Source organism: Paroedura picta, chromosome 8, assembly GCF_049243985.1.
Source record: "Paroedura picta isolate Pp20150507F chromosome 8, Ppicta_v3.0, whole genome shotgun sequence".
NCBI classification, from domain to species: Eukaryota; Metazoa; Chordata; class Lepidosauria; order Squamata; family Gekkonidae; genus Paroedura; species Paroedura picta.
In genome coordinates this window covers 50,495,790-50,512,422 of record NC_135376.1, presented here as the reverse complement: position 1 = coordinate 50,512,422, position 16,633 = coordinate 50,495,790, and the positions used below count along the sequence as shown (strand labels likewise).

Below are 16,633 nucleotides of genomic sequence, written 5' to 3'. Positions count from 1 at the left end.
TTTACAGACACTTCTCTATAGCAGTCTTCTGAATTTTACATTATATTCAGTACTTTTGTCTTTATTTTTAAAGCTGTATTAGTAAGTAACTAAAATATACCTTTTGTGATTTTTTTTCAAACCTTCTAGTGACACTTTTCAAACAATCCCCCATCCCACGTCTTTATTGAGGCTTAGTTGGAACTTGACAGAAGCCATGGCTGAGTAAAATTAAAAATAGAAAAACAAAAGCAACAGCACTATTTAGGTGTTTAAATACCACAGCTATCTATTCATCCCCCTATGACCCCACCACGGATAATGATATGCTGTCAACAAAGAAAAAGTGATAAGGTTCTGTGCTGCCACCACTTGACCTGACAAAAGCCAGGCTCATTAAGAGTTTCAATGTCAAAAATAGACTACCTCAAAAAGCAGCTGCATGCATTTTCACAGCTATCTCAGATGCACTCAGTTCTATGAAATCCATTAAGGACTTGCTGTAATAGAATCTAGTACAGTTGTAACCTCTTTGAAGACAATCCTCTTCCAACATGACCCTGGAAAAATAGCAATATCCTGGACATTAAATGGGAAATTGTTGATACAAAGAGAACTGTATATACTGAAATGGAAATCCCAATCCTATCACCTGGCATTCTGCTCTATAACTGCACAAAGTCATGCTCAAAGGTTCAATTTTGGCAAAAAGCCCCATCTAAGGCCCTGAGACCAGAATGACCTCAGCATAACTGAAGTCATTGGTAGTCTACAAATATGGCGTAGAATTGCTCCATTGATCCTGGGCTTAAATTGGCTTTTTTCATTTTTAAAAAATATGTTTTCCTGCTCAATTAATTCCAAAAGGTTGATGAGATAGGACAGAAGCCATGTTGATTCTCCCTGAGCAGTCTTTGTTCCTCAGTGTGATAAATAATTCTGTCTGGAACAGATGTTAGACAGGGGTCCGTGACTTCTTGACATTTGTGAAATGAAGAACTGACCCTTCGTGTAAATGATGGATCAGTTGTCAATACCTCCTTTACGTTGTGAAAGTATGCAAACATGGCCATTGGACAGAAATCCCCACTTGTAAACACATTCTTGTGGATACAATCAGAGAGTAATTTGAAGGCCAGCATTTTAATTCATTGTCAGAGACAGGTTTGAAGGGTGGTAGACTGATGGCATGTAGAACAACAGTAAATTTCCATGAAGGAAAACAATATAATATTTGATGAACTGAAGTGTTAAGTTCTTCATGGAAAACATTCAAGGAGAGGGTGACGTCAATAAAATCTCATCAATAACTAGGAGCATATAAGCTAATAGGCACTTGCCTGTAATGGTGTTCTATGATAGGCACTTGTTACTAAAGCTTACACTTATTACTATAGCTTGCACTTGCTACTTTAGCTGGCACCCTGACAAAGCTATGAGTAGTGGAGAAACACTACAGGGTGTAGTCTGCACGGAGCTTTTTACCTACTGCCAGCTCAAAGAAATCCCTCCCGTCTACACTGAATTTGATTTCCATTTTAATTTGGAGTGCTTTAAATTTACCCTCTGCAACATGCATGATTGATCCAGAGCGACCCTACATTTCCCCTGCAATATCTAGAAGTAGATATAACCTTTGATATTTGAAAAATCACCATCAGTAAGTGTGCAAAGTTCTGCTTTTTGCAAATTAACTTATTTCTCCATGCCTCGTAGCAAAGCAGTCTTCCCTGATTGGTCAGGGCATCAGTTCAAAGATTTTCTGGTTCCAGATCGCAAGGCTTGTCTTACAGTGACTGCGCTCCAGAAGCCCTACCTTCACTCAGCAGAGATTAACCTCTTGGATTTATTCCCCCTTCCTCTGCTGTCTCCAATTCGGCAGTAACTAACTCTGGATAGTAATGACAATAATTGATGCTGCAAACTGAAGCTGTTAATTTATTAATAGGTTTTAATTTTAAATATTGTTTACTATTAATATTATATTATTGTTTGTTACCGATAAATTATGTACATACACCACCCTGAGCTGGTCTCAGAAGGGCAGTCTAGAAATATTATTAATCATAATCATAATATTTCTAGACCGCCCTTCCAAGACTGGCTCAAGGCAAGGTACATACATAATTTACCAGTAACAAACAATTAAAACAGTAATAAAATATTAACATTCTTTTAATTGGTCTCACATGTGTCAAGCAACTTTTGGTTTAAAGACTTCTGTGACTAGTGATCTAACTGCTTAGGAGTTTAGTAAAAATTATCTTCACCTTAGTTACATAAACTGCTAGGAAATCAATATAATGACTCTTTCCTGTGAGTCTGTACAAAGGCAGTAACTGAACTCTTCCATGTTTGAGCAGTAGAATTTGGTGACTGTGTGGCTGTAGCCACTGAATCTATTGATGATCATAAGAGAACATGTGATAGCTCAGAGTATAACTGACTGTCTAGTAAGTTTGATAGTCTTTCTGATCGTCTCCCACTGACACAGCAGGAGAAATATCATTAATCATTTTAACCATCTTCTTCTACATGGTAACTTAAATTATTTTCCCCAATGGGGACACAAAGCAGCTTACATCTTTCCTTCTCTCCTTCATTTAATTTTCACAACAGCCCTGTAAGGTAGGTTAAGCTCAGTGTGTGAATGGCCCAAGGACATTCTGCAGGCTTTCGTAACAGAATAGGGATCTGACCCTAGTTCTCCCCCTGAACACTAAATTATATGTGTGTGGCAACATTACTGTACCTTCAATCTTCCAGACCATTTTTGAAGATCCAGATTGTGGTCTGTACAGACATATGTGGGAATGCAGAACACATACTGGCCAAATATTATAGAGTTGCTTGGTTTGCAAATGTGAACGGTTTTTTCCTTTTAAATATTAAAGTCAATTGAGTGGGCAGTTCTTGAAAAAAATAAGAACATCTGGTATCACAAACTCTGGTATGAAGAACAAAGTAGGATGAGAAAAGATTCCTACAGCTGCAGTGCTTCCATAAATAAAAGACAACGTCAATCAAGATTTATTCATTAAAGATTACAGATGTGGGACTTGTGGCATGTTGCACCAATCTAAAATTGACCTCTTCAGCCACCAAAGGAAATTTAATATGATAGTCTTGCCATCTGCTTAACAGCTGCACAACTTTCAGAGAGCCATCCACCAAAACCATAGAATAATTGTTCAGAGTATTAGCGTAAAAATTCAATAACCTTAATTATTCCTGTATTTTGACTTTGTGGCATCAGTCTTGGCATTCATGCCCACAAAATCTTTGAACACATTTGACTTTCTGCGTGAGATTTTGCAATGTTCAGCACAGGGTCTTTATGTGATACACCAGACCTCCCCAAGCTATTTTCATAAGGCCAGGGGGGTACTTATAAACATCAGTGTGATTTTCTGTTGGCTTATGCGAGCAAACCATTCTAGATACTGTTACTCAAGATTAGCACAGAGAAAAAGCTTATAATATTTGTGATGGGAGGCAGGGGGAGAGTTTTGTACACAGAGTCAGGAATATGAACAATTTGTTCTACCAGCCACTAGGTCTTTCTCAGCCAATAAGAATTGGCAAATAATTTTGCCACGTGACTTTTATTTGTTTAAATCTGAAAAGTATTTAAAATGGTTAGCTTTGTTAAATCCATGGTTTCAGGAGATATTATAATCGCTGCAGCTCTTTATTGGTACAAGAACATGATACGAGTACTACCAATACTGCACTGAAAAACCCCACAACCCCCAATATATAGAGAGCACCCCAATATATAGAACAATGAATGGATCACCCACGGCTACAGGTGATTGATTACACGCAAGTTTAAACCAATTGGATCCTGGAGGATCCTACTGCTACCTGGACATTCTGGCCGTGACAAAGCTGTTTAAATCCACTGGCTCCTTCTGGGAAGCCAGCTGCCTCTGAGCCAATCAGAGGCTGTGGATCTCACTCCTGCCTCAGACCTCAAGCTTGGTTCTCGGCAGGACTGCATACACAACAAGCTTACTTGGAAAACCACAATTTTTAATGAACATAAACTAAACCATAAACCTATGCTGTGTGAGACTAACAGGGATGTGAGCACTTAGGTTAACTATTAGCCTGATTTTTGGAACTTCTACTGCAGTATAATGTAGCAGTTTGCTGGAAGATTAAGTTTCTCTTGTTGAGAGAAAAATCTGTAGGGTAATCTTTTTTTAAAAAAGAGAGACCAATGGCTCAGAGTGGTGCCACAGGCAAACAAAGCATTCCTGCTTTCCGCCAAAGATGTCTTTCCCACGAAAACTACACCGGAAAAGTGTTATTTCTGTGATTTTGCTGTTCCCCATGGAGTACATGCACACATGGACTAGCAAAATTGGAAAAATAACCCCAGTGTGGTTTTCACTCAGGAAAATGCATTACAGTAGTACAGTCTCAATGTCTTTCTCAAGGTAAGGGGCCATTTTTTCAAGCTAGGATAAGTTGGAGAGCCAGTTTGGTGTAGTGGTTAGGAGTGTGGACTTCTAATCTGGCATGCCAGGTTCGATTCTGCACTCCCCCACATGCAGCCAGCTGGGTGACCTTGGCTTGCCATGGCACTGATAAAACTGTTTTCACCACGCAGTGATATCAGGGCTCTCTGAGCCTCACCCACCTCACAGGGTGTCTGTTGTGGGGAAGGGAAAGGGAAGGTGACTGTAAGCCGCTTTCAGGTAGAGAAAAGCGGCATATAAGAACCAACTCTTCTTCTTCTTCTAAAGCCCTTTTTTTGCAGCTGTATTAACTTGCTTCTGCAGCAATAATGCTGGATCTAATAGAACGCTCTCAGTCAGCAAGGGTCCGCTTAATCCCTTTGAAAGTGGGAAGCACGATGTTCAAGACCTTCACCTTCCCAGCCTGCATCACTTCGGTCTTTCCAGGATTTAGTTTCAATTGGTTTGCTCTTAGCCAATGAACCACAGCAACTAGGCAATAGTTTAGAACCTCTACTGCATCACCTGGAGATAGAGGTATATAGCTGAATATCATCAGCAAATTGATGAGATCAACCCCCCAAATTACAAATGTTTTTATATAAAGACTGAAGAGCATGAGAAAGAGGATTACACCTTGTGGTTTCCAAAAATTAGGTCCCACACTGATGATAACTGATCTCCAAAGGCAATTCTTTGGGTGCGGTCCATGAGGAATTATTTGAACAAATCCAGCACACCATCCATGATGCCTATTTCTGCCAGGTGCCTCAATAAGACTGGCATGGGATATGGAGGGATATGGAAATCTGGTTCTCACTGGGGACCACAGGGAGCTGACAGCAAAGACACTGTAATCAATATCTCAGAGTCACACAGCAAAAAATGCCTGCCAATGGAAGCACCATTCTTTCATCAAAACAGCAAGGTACTAAGGTATCCAAACCCAACAGAAAATAGCACAACAGTCCAGAATCCTAGTGGTGTTAAAGATCATGACAAGGTTCATTTTCATTTCATTTATTTATTTACCGTCATTGACCAGCATCAAAGTATAAACAAAACCACATACATTATTACAGCATTGTAACAGCAAAGTAACTCGGCATCAACAGTATCCAAGAATTTCCACACTCCGCTAGCAATGAAGCAAAACCGCCACTGTATAAGAGAGCATGTATTTTGACACTTTCCATATTGCTGATGTTATAGGAGGTCATATCGTTAACCTCATTTCTTTCCAGTTCCCTGTTTAATGAGGGGGGGGGAAGGTAAGCTCTCTGTTCTTTTTTTATTGGACAGGGGAAAAATGATAAATTCCTTGGCTGCTTAAGGATGGTAATCAGCATAGCCTTGTGGTTAGGATAGATTTTCACTTTTTTCTCTCTCACTTATGCAGACAACCACTTATTATATATAAGCATTTTATGATGTCTGGAAATCACATATGTTCCTCTCCCATGTCCACATTTTAATACGAAGAGAGACAGCAGAGAAGGAATTAGGCAACAGTCAGAGCAAGAACAAATACTACTGGTATGTCAGATTTCAGTTTTAACAGAAAGAAAACAACTTGCAACCTGTTATAATATTAATAAACTAACCCATATCTGTTATGAACCAACTAATGCAGATGTGCCTACATGCAGTTCACATTCACTCACAGATCTTGAGTAATATTCTCATTTCAAAACAGATGGAGTCAAGAGAGATTCTAACCAGTGCTTAACCCTGGGTAACTGCTACTGCATGAACACATATTTGTATCTAGGTACACAGAACTACCTTTCCCTTTTCATTTAATATTGGAAACTTTCTAAACATATAATTTGCCCACTTTAGAAATAGTACGGGCCATACTGCACGCTATAAATTTAGTGTGATACTTACCCCCCAAAGATGCTATATTTGGGGTGTTCTGCATGACATCACCAACCTCCCGCATCCGGCCAACAAACTTCATGCTAAATCCGCCATTTTAAAGCACAAGTTGTTGAATCCCAAAAAGTGTATTCACTAACCTAAAAAGCTCTTTCCCCCAGTAGACAACTCCCACACTACAAACCAAAGAAATGTATGGAGGTAAAGAAGTGCTATCTCCACCTCTAATATCCCATCCTCGCACCCGTCTCCCTCTCCCTTCTCCCAGGGATGGGATTTTATTTTAAGCGAACTGCCTGGAGCAACGAATAGGCATACAAGCATACAGGCAAAGCCAAAAATATTTTTCCCAAAAGTTGTCACACAAAGTGTCCCTCTCTAAAGACCTTCTCCCCAAAATCAGGAATGAGATTAATTTTTTAAAGATTCAAGACTTGTGATTTCATAAGGGGTGGCATTATAAAAAGAACTATGCATCTATTATGAGATGCATGGGTGTTTAAATGGAGAACTATTCATTTTTTTAAAGATAGGGACCTTTAAAGATAGGAGAAAAGCTGCCTGGCTTGATTGACAGGTGGAAGAGAGTCGTGTATAAACAGCGTTGCATTCTTCTGCCATTTCCAGCAGTGCTTGTGGAGAGTAAGAAGCACGAAAAGGTGGCAGACTACAGCAAGATGGCAAGAAGGTGAGGAATGGCTCGAGAAGCGATAATATTTAGCACTACGCCATTCAGCTGGCATAATGCTATTTTTTTATGTGCAGAAAGGCCCTATATATATTTTTAAAGGCTTCAAGTAACTCATTGGGTAGCAAACATTTAGCATAAATAACCCAGGATCAGACTGAAAACAAATATAAGAAAATAAAAATAAAATGTTAACAAAGAGAAGTGTGATTTAGCAAGAGGTAGTTAAATGTTCATTCAGATTTTTTAAAATTATGATTTACAAAATTTCTAAGGCAGTTATCAATTTTGTAAGTAGGACTTGTTACTAGCATGGCCCAGTCTTATGAATGTGTACTTGAAATAAGCCCTATTTGGTCAAATGGAGCTCTTGATCAGGTCAGTCTACACATGATTGCAACCTTGGTCAATGAGCAGAACAAAACTTTCACAGCATCAATTTTAGAGATGTAATAGCACAGGGAGACATTAAAGGACCTTTTCCAATAGGTAATTTGGGAAGCAGTGAGGAAAAAACTATTAAATATTCTCTTTTCTAGAGGGGAAAAACACAGTCTTAAAAAGCATTTCACTTATTCCACATTCTTCCTAGTGTTGATTCCAAGAAAATTCTATATTGCTGTATACTGAAATGAAAATCAGTTTAAAACAAGAAAGCTCTTTTTCAAGTACAGCCCTTACAATCCTGTACATGCAGGAGAAGGGAAATGTCTGTAGTTATGGCTTATTTCCCACTTGAGATACAACTCCACATACTGCATTCCACATTGTTCCCAAGCCCTTCAATACTGAGTATCACCTTTTTAGACAATACTGAAAGGGGGGGGGGTGGAAGTTTTTCTCATATTTATTTGGGTCCAATCTATTTTGTTTGTCAAGAAAGTCATGGTCAGACAGACATTGGTTACTAACAGGAGGAAGTGATGAAAGAAGTCTAGCAACTAAACAGTTGAAATAAAATCATTACAATATACACAGAAAACCACACGTTTCCATAATAAATACATGTAACATGAGTCATTATATCCCATGCACATTTCAATATTCCAAATGTTTATATATTATCCACATATACACACTTTTTAATTTCAGTATTAAGAATGTTCTTCCTAGAAGCATCCTCAAACATGTTGCACTAATTCATTATACATGCAATAAAAATGTGAAATTTCAGCAGACGTTACAGTCCACTCCCATGTACAAACTAAATTATCTATAACCAATGGATAGCATGCTAAACAGGAATCACTGATATCAAGAATCTGTGCCCTCTTCCAAATGTACCAACTGTTAAAGACATAGTTTAAAATTTACTGCCATATACAATTGAAAATTTTTAAGATGTATCAAATAATTTGTCCAGAGTCGAGACCAAGTGTGGTATAGTAGTTAAGAGCAGCCTGGCAAAAGGCAGCAGCCTCTAATCTAGAGAACTGGGTTTGATTGCCCACTCCATTACATGCAGCCAGCTGGGTGACCTTGGGTTTATCATGGTTTTATTAGGGCTGTTCTTATAGTGCAGTTCTGTTAGAGCTCTCTTAGCCTCACCTATCTCATAGGGTATCTGTTGTGGGCAGAGGAAAGGAAGGCAATTGCAAACCACTCTGAGACTCCTTCAGGTAGTGAGAAGTATTAAAACTAACTCTTCTTCTATCCAAATGGCATGATTGCATGAACGTTCAATTTGGCCTTCTAATAAAAGCTTAACATGCTGAATGCAAATAACCTGTAATATAAAACAAATATTTTTATAAATTATGACAAGTTTTATGCACATCGTGGACAATGTAAGTGCCAATAAAAAAAATTAAGCACAATTGTTTCCTTTTATGCATCACTGACTTAGAACACCTGCTGGGCCCCCAGACTGAAAGAATTAGCCTCCCATTGTTACTGTTAATTGTTATTTATATTATAAATGTGGTTTTGTAATCTTTCAATGCCTTATTTGAAAGTTGTTGACGTTACAGTCTGTATATCATTCCATGTTAGTTATGTAATGTTTAATCTAAACCTCCCAGAGCTGCAAAGAAATGGGCGGTATAGAAATCTAAATAAATAAATAAAATAAAAAAGCATTCCACTAAAACAGAGGAAATTAGTTACAAGGTTTTAAATACTGATTAACCCCCAAAATATATATATATATATATATATATATTGCATTGATACTGAGGGACAATTTACACTTCTATGAAAAAAAGCTTAGCCCACAGTGACTACCAGGCACACACCTTACAAATCCCCACTCCTATTAAGGTTCATCAAAAGAAAAACTTGATTTTATTTCAGTCTATAGTGGAGAATGTGACTGTCTGATAAGGACATGCATGATACCTTGTTAGGCACACAAGACACTGGCTCCAGATAAGTCACCATCCTTCCTAGGAAGGGAGCAATAGACTCACAAAACTTCAAGCTGAGAGGAGATGGTTTCCCTTTATGGAGTCAAATGGGCAGAAGGAAGATGTCCATTTGCCCACCTGGCAGAAGGAAGCAAGATCAATTTCTGTTTGTGCTAAGACGTGTTAAGAGTCCTCACTTCCTCTTGGGTACTCTAAGACAGTGGTCCCCAACCTTTCTGAGGTTGGGGACCGGCAGGGCATCGGGGTGCGGCCCGCAGCCCCCGTGGGCCACACCCACGCATCGGCCGCACCCGCGGGCCATGCCCGCGCATCGGCCGCACCCGCGGGCCATGCCCGCGCATCGGGCCGCGCCCGCGGGCCATGCCCGCGCATCGGGCCGCGCCCGCGGGCCATGCCCGCGCATCGGGCCGCACCCACGGGCCGCGCCCACACAGTGCTGGCGCGGCCCGGCCCTGATTCCCTCTCCCCGCCCTCCCGCAGTAAGAAGCTTCCCGGGCCGCAAGCTTGCGGCCTGGGAAGTTTTTTACTGCGGGGTGGGGCGGGGAGAGGGAGCCACGGCCCAGCGCCATTGCCTTCGCGGCCCGGCACCGGGCAGCGGCCCGCAGGTTGGGGACCACTGCTCTAAGACAAGAAATGTGGAGAAAGGAGCTGGTATCTACCTCAACCAAGGCTACAGAGTCTGTGTCATAATGGATCTAATCTTCCTATGATCATCATGCACCTCAACAGCCACATGCATGAGCCTGGAAATTTTTTTAATGAGTTTCACATCTTAAAACAATGTTAAGAAGTCCATGGATCCATCCCACTAGGGCTGACCATCTCTTTCATGGAAGACAAGCATGGTGTTAACAGGATACAAGGTTACTTGAAAATCCATTCTTTCTCACTGAAATCCATGAGGTTTTAATTAAAAGTATTTGATTTTCCTTCAATCAATTAGGCTTAAAAGGCTTAATTAACAAGGACAAGATTTTTTGCTTCATTTAAAACTATTACAGTTTCAGTTATGTTAAATAATGGCCCATACAAAGTCTAGCTTCTTAGGGTGTCAACTTGTATAAGTGACATCCCTACCTATACACACGGTTGTCGCACAGCCTAACATTTATCATAGGATTCTTCTGAGAATTAAAGTAAGACAGCTCATCCAATTTCCTTGGAGGGATGGAAAAATATGAACTAGGTCAGAAAGTATGAGAATGTTGGTAAACTAAATGCAAATTAGCTATGCAAAGATTCAACTCCATGGTTCATTATATGCTTGTACAGTGGTCCAAAATGCCTAATAAGGTAGCCAACTGTGTTTTAAGATGTTTCTGTACAAACTTCCCAGTCAGGTATAGCTTTGCTGTATGCAGGTTTTGCCGTCTGCGAGTTCTGCCACAGCTATCTATCTGTTCCCAGCTTCCTAGACCCTTACCTTGTTAATATTTGTAAATATGTATACCTCACTAGTGAAAAATGTACAAATCAGAAGCAAGTGCTATCTATTCCAACTGCCATCTATCACAAGCTAAACATGAGCCGGCAAGACTGAGAGGATCATGTTCTTCAAATACCTGGGCTGTCACATGGAAGAGGGTGAAGTCCCGTTATCTGCTGTTCAACTGAAATGTAACAGTAACAGCAGTTCAACATTAAAATCACGTTTGTGAGCAGGAGATGGGCTTCTTCCTCACTGGAGATCTTCAAGCAAAAACCATCTGTCAAGGATGTTCTATCTTCAGATTTCCTGCACTGAACAAGGGTTTGGACTAGATGATCTACAGAGCCTCTTCTGACTTTAGGATTCTATCAAAAAAAATTAAAAACTATATACTAAGGCAAACGTTCCTAGAGTGTTGGCAACAATTAAACAGTTTGATCGTTTACGAACTGGGAACTTCACTGCCTCAGCTCCTGTGCAGGAGCACAAATCGGAGGCAGATGAGGCACACCAGGCCAAATGCTCCCCCGTGGAGGTGCAGGAAGAGGTGGGGCAACCCACCAGGACTAAAACAGCCTGCAGCCTGGCATGAAACTTCCAGTATGTTAACGGTCTTTGTTAAATAAATATTTTTGGAATCAAGTCAATGGTAGTATTCAAGCAGCCACTGGACAGATAATTATCCTGGATGCTTTAGGATAATCCTGCACTGAACAGGGGATTGGACTAGATGGGCTGTATGGCCACTTCCAACTCTATGATTCTATTCATATATTTAATCCTATGCCTCTTAATAATCAGCAAGCCAACCCAAAATTATTCAGAATTTCTAAGACACAAGTATAGGAGATCTATGAAATATTTTGTACATTATAGCTGTCTGGAGAAATCAATTGATCCAGTAGAGCCAAGCTTAGCTTTATATGCAGCAAAAGAATTAACATCCTTTTATTTCTTTACCTCTTATTATGTCTAATAATAGGAAGTATGGTCCTGTCTGTGAATATTTAAATCCATGGATGCATGCAGAAGGCTTTTCTACAAACTTGGGAAACTTTCCAGGTTTGCAGAAAAATCTGAAAACTGAGGTAGAAGGGTGGAGAAGGTATAAATTTCCCCAAACAGAGAAACACTGTCTGCACATGTGCAGATAACCCTTCTCTATTACAGCTTCTGACAGAAGTGAGGGTGAGCTACTGTAGCCAGTGGGAGGAAAACTCCCTCTAGAGTCCAGGAATGACACAGCTCTCAAGCCTGCCCCCTATCGCTGCCACAACTAGCCCAGGCATAGCTCCTAGAAATGCTGAGTTCACGTCGGATGGGGAGCTGCCTCCATCATCACCACAGCTAGGGTTGGGAGGACTGGGGGGGGGGGAGCTCCCGTAGCATTGGGCATATTGCAGGGAATAAATCACAGGGTCCTGCTTGTACTTTAAAATATTTATTCTGCTTTACTCCTAAACAAATTAGGGTCTAAACAAACTGGGGTACAACACTAGTTGACTGAAATTACTGATTATCATTACTAATCTTCATTATCATCATTAGTAATCATAAATGCTGAAGATACCAACAAAAATATTACCAGAAAACTAAAGAAGCACTTCAATGCAGACTATTTTTTAATGTCTGTCCATGTGCTCCAGTAAAGTAACATGAGAACAGAATGTTTTGAATAAGTGGGTAATTGAATTAATAGAACCCTAAAGAAAGATTTCACACTCACATTCATATGCTAAAGCAGATTAAAAATAGAACACAAGAACTGTCTGACTTCACTTTTTAATTTTAGCTGGGTGATGAACTAGCCCTAAATACTGAAAGGCACAGCAGTTTTTTTTCCTCAGCAAAGTGCTCATCATATGTTTATATGAAGGAAATGCAGCACGTTCTATTAATAACTCCTGTAGCCACAGTTAAATCTGTATACCCTGTGCATCAGAAGAATGCTCTAGCTAGCTGTTATAGGTCAATCAATCTCAAAACACACGCAACTGTAGAACTTTCTGAAGTTACAAGGTATTTAAAAGTTACAAGGTATTTTACTTGCACTGCACTCCTGATTGCAAGCAGGTGGGTCTTCCACTAAAGCAAAGTCCTCCAGTATTAGGCCTTTCCATTGCCAGCATCTTTTATAAGTCAAAAATGTCCAACACCAGGAGGACATGGTCTGCAAGAAATAGACAACATAAGAATCAAGGCTAATCTTAGATATTAGCTAGACTAAGAAAATCTCTTTTAAGTTTAGTAATGAAAAAAAGAGTTGAAAAAAACAATGCATCCTTATCCATGGTGCCTCTTAATATTTCTGAAACTGGCCGCGGGGTGGAGCATGTCCGGGTGTCTGAGTTCGAATAGGGCCAATCAGGGTGCGGCCAGCAAATCAAAGCAAAGCTGGCCGCACCCTGAGTGACCCGGCCCTACAGCTCCCACCCTCCCTCACCACCCCCTTGCACATTCCTTGAACTCACAAGCCTTGACCACATGAGGCCAGATACCGGCGCCACTGCCCAACAACCTGCCTGCCACTCTGCACGACTCTACAACATCCCAAAGATGGAGGAAGTCCCTGGTGCACTTCGCCGCAGCATCACCTATGCTCCAGCCACAACTCTGCACACAACAGAAGAATTATGCGATGGAAAGCTCTTAGTAATTTCTACAAGCTGTTCTTCATTCCGCCTTTTACATTTGAGAAGACAGAAACAGTATTTCTCTGTAGACCAAAATTAATAAGAAGTTTGGATCAAAACCTGAGCCAGTCTGACCTTTCTAATGGTCTTAGTTAAGTTCCTGTTCCTGTTATATTGTTGTTTAAGATCACTGAAATTGTGTTATTTAGAACCACTGCTAGATTATTGTTGTTGTATTTGACTACGTTATATGTTAATTCGTTCCATGTTTTCCCCCCGTGATATTGTATGTAAACCACCCTGAGCCATATGGAAGGGTGGTATAGAAATCATCAATCAAATACATAAATAAAAATAATTTCTCTGTTATTATAAAATGATGACAATACAAGCAAAATCCTCCTCTTCTATGCATAGTCTTCCCCAAGCACAAAGAGCGCTATGGTATTTTTAAGATAAGGTTGGGAACGTTATAAGAAGTGATAAGCTTTTGTTTCCAGCTCAGCATGCCACTTACATTCTAGTCTGGTCATTTCAGATTTTAAACAGCAGGCAGTTACATTTATATATAAGGGGAAACAACACAGAGTCTCCAAATAACCAGAAGATTCTATTAATAAGGGAAGTTCTACTATACTTTTAAAAAATACTGAGTGGAAAACTAAACCTATTTTGAGCACATTTCATTGAATTCAATGGAGTTTATGGGCACATGTTTTCCATGGTAACAGAAGACTGCTAGTATGAATGCTTGTGAAGAACTGCAAGGAACTGTCTGTCCTTGTACTGATATAAAATAGTCAGCATCCTATTCCTGAAGTCAATCAGCTTAGAAAGGCAGAACTCTTAGGTTTGCAGTTAGTTGCACTAATAATCTGCTCACTCAGGACAGAGTGACAGAAAGCAGGCAGAACCACTTACATTCGGTCACTGGGTTGCAGTCTCACAGCTCAGGTGACTATTCCTATTCAGCAATTTATGGCCTACAAGTATTTAGCATTTACCATGTGGGATTTTTGTTCAGTATGGTTTTTACTTTGTCTTGCGGGAGTTGACTATTGTGCCCACCCATAGCAGTTCACCATTGTTAAATGTGTCTGTCCATGCTGTCTGGGCACTGTTTAGTCTCTGAGTTTTTGGCACTTTGTTACTGAGTTTCTATTTCTATTATTTTGTGTTGATACATTTTTTTATTATACATTTACTATGATACATTTACTATGAATAAAAGAAAAGAAAAATAAAGCTTTAATCTTCCATTTAGTACACTCTTTGGCAACAAATTCAATAAAGAAGTCCCAGCATTAATTAAATTCTCCTGGTGGCCTTCTGTTCATCGAATTGACGAGTTTCGCCATCACAGCATATACTCTGACTGAATTTCTGTTCTTGTCTGTAGTTGCAAAGCGGCACCACTAGAAGTTCTGCTGAGCTGGACGAGGATTTAAAGAACTATATAACTAATTTTCTGAGCCCCCAAAGAACTTCAGACTTGTTTTTCTTGGTAACGTTTTTTTTTTTTGGGGGGGGGGGCTGAGATACTTGAGTCAACTATTCAAAGACAAAAGTTATACAAATTTTATGGGCAAGCAAAACTATGTATCAAAGCAACTCTTAAGATTTCAGTCCTGTATGGAAGGTCTGATTAATGTTGTGACTACTTCATCCAACCATATACACATACCAAATCCTACAAAATCCTATTAATTATATCTTTCTAGAATTACAGTGACATTACGCAGCCACAACAAACAGACACCTGGTCACAAATAGTTTTATTCCAAATGAAATTGCTTTACCATTCTAATTTCATTACTATAATTATTTCATTTGTACATTAAGAAGCCTCAAAAAATTCAAAGTAAGACATTTTCAAAATAATTCCCCATATAAGCGTTGAACATGCTGACATACCCTACTGGGTATGATGCTATGTATAACTCTAGAGATTAAATCTGTTCTGTTTCCCTTCAAATGACACTTCCAACACTGAACTAACAATCTACTCTTTCCCTAAAGCAGGCCTCAGTAACATCATATTCCTGCTAGGAGAGTGATGACCTTTGATTAAGATACTCTTGCAACAAATGAAGTGTAAGACCACTTGAAAGTTGGGCTGATGACAGTAACTGATCCTTTTTATTTTACTTGGACATCTTTCTTCATCAAAGAAGATACCATAAAGCAGACATATATTTAAAAACTGTACTATAAAAACATAACATAATATGTTCTAAATGGATATAAGTAGAATAATTTGTAAACTGCATATCACAAAACAGATGTAAATGATTTTTTTGAAATACTCTTTCATTAATATGGATTTTCATAAATTCTCTGATGGCATCAAGATTTCCTGACAGAGGATAATTTAAATCTTGAATAAAAAAGATCACTGACAACTGCAGTTTTCTTCTTTCAGCCACTTGATATATAGTTGAAGGTATCTACTTTCACATTGCCTTCATGCACCCATGAAATACAGAAATGGACCTTAATTGATTTATGGAAGAGCTTCGGTTTCCTACGGAAAAGGCTGAAGGGATTTCAAATTCATATACAGTCAATAAAAAAGTTATTTCTCTTTGTTCAGACTGAAAGAAACGGAAGTGAGACCTTTCCTCATAATTTTGTTAAGTTAATGTGCTAATCAAAATCTAGTAAATGAGATGAGTTCTAAGAACCAGGACTTCTTTGTCACAGAGTGAAAACCAAAATTCCTATCTGCAAGTTTACAGGATACAAAATAATTATACCAAGTACACCTCATGCAAAAGTAATTTGAGGTAGAATCAGTTAATCAAAGTGAACCATGAGGAAAGGCAGATATAAATACCTAAATAAGTCGGACAAACTCCATGCATTGCAGAATAGCTTATCATTACCATTAGTCCAAAATACGCACTGCAAACTACACAACATTGAAATGCACTAGGAATATCATTGAGTCTTGAAATGTTACTGCCATGCAAAGCGAACTACAGTTTTCTAACTCTGCATAACATGCTACCGTGAGTGTCCTTGCCAGACTCCTTTATAGCCACAGAATCTTTAGTATATGCATACAGGTTGTCTGAAGATCTGTATGTGTGAAGACTGATCCCTTATTTTCGGAATACACAAGGATTTGTCATGTTGAGTATTTATTTTACTACAGCAAGGGCAAGCATCAGAACCTAATGACTGCAAGT

At 39.3% G+C, this 16,633-nt stretch overlaps 1 protein-coding gene across 6 annotated transcripts in view; it reads right to left on the bottom strand.

Annotated features, from left to right (window-relative positions):
* The window catches only part of RBM20 (RNA binding motif protein 20), a 133,801-nt gene that overhangs the window by 105,274 nt on the left and 11,894 nt on the right, over positions 1-16,633 (bottom strand). Inside the window, exon 2 of one of the 6 annotated variants that reach the window (XM_077349690.1) lies at positions 12,856-12,979. The exons of 4 other annotated variants lie outside the window; for them this stretch is intronic. In XM_077349690.1, the coding sequence (XP_077205805.1) occupies positions 12,856-12,938 (83 nt within the window). In that variant the 5' untranslated portion in view covers positions 12,939-12,979. Of the gene's footprint in view, positions 1-100; positions 250-12,855; positions 12,980-16,633 lie in introns of those variants that run through there. One more of the 6 variants, XM_077349694.1, reaches the window with a different exon arrangement.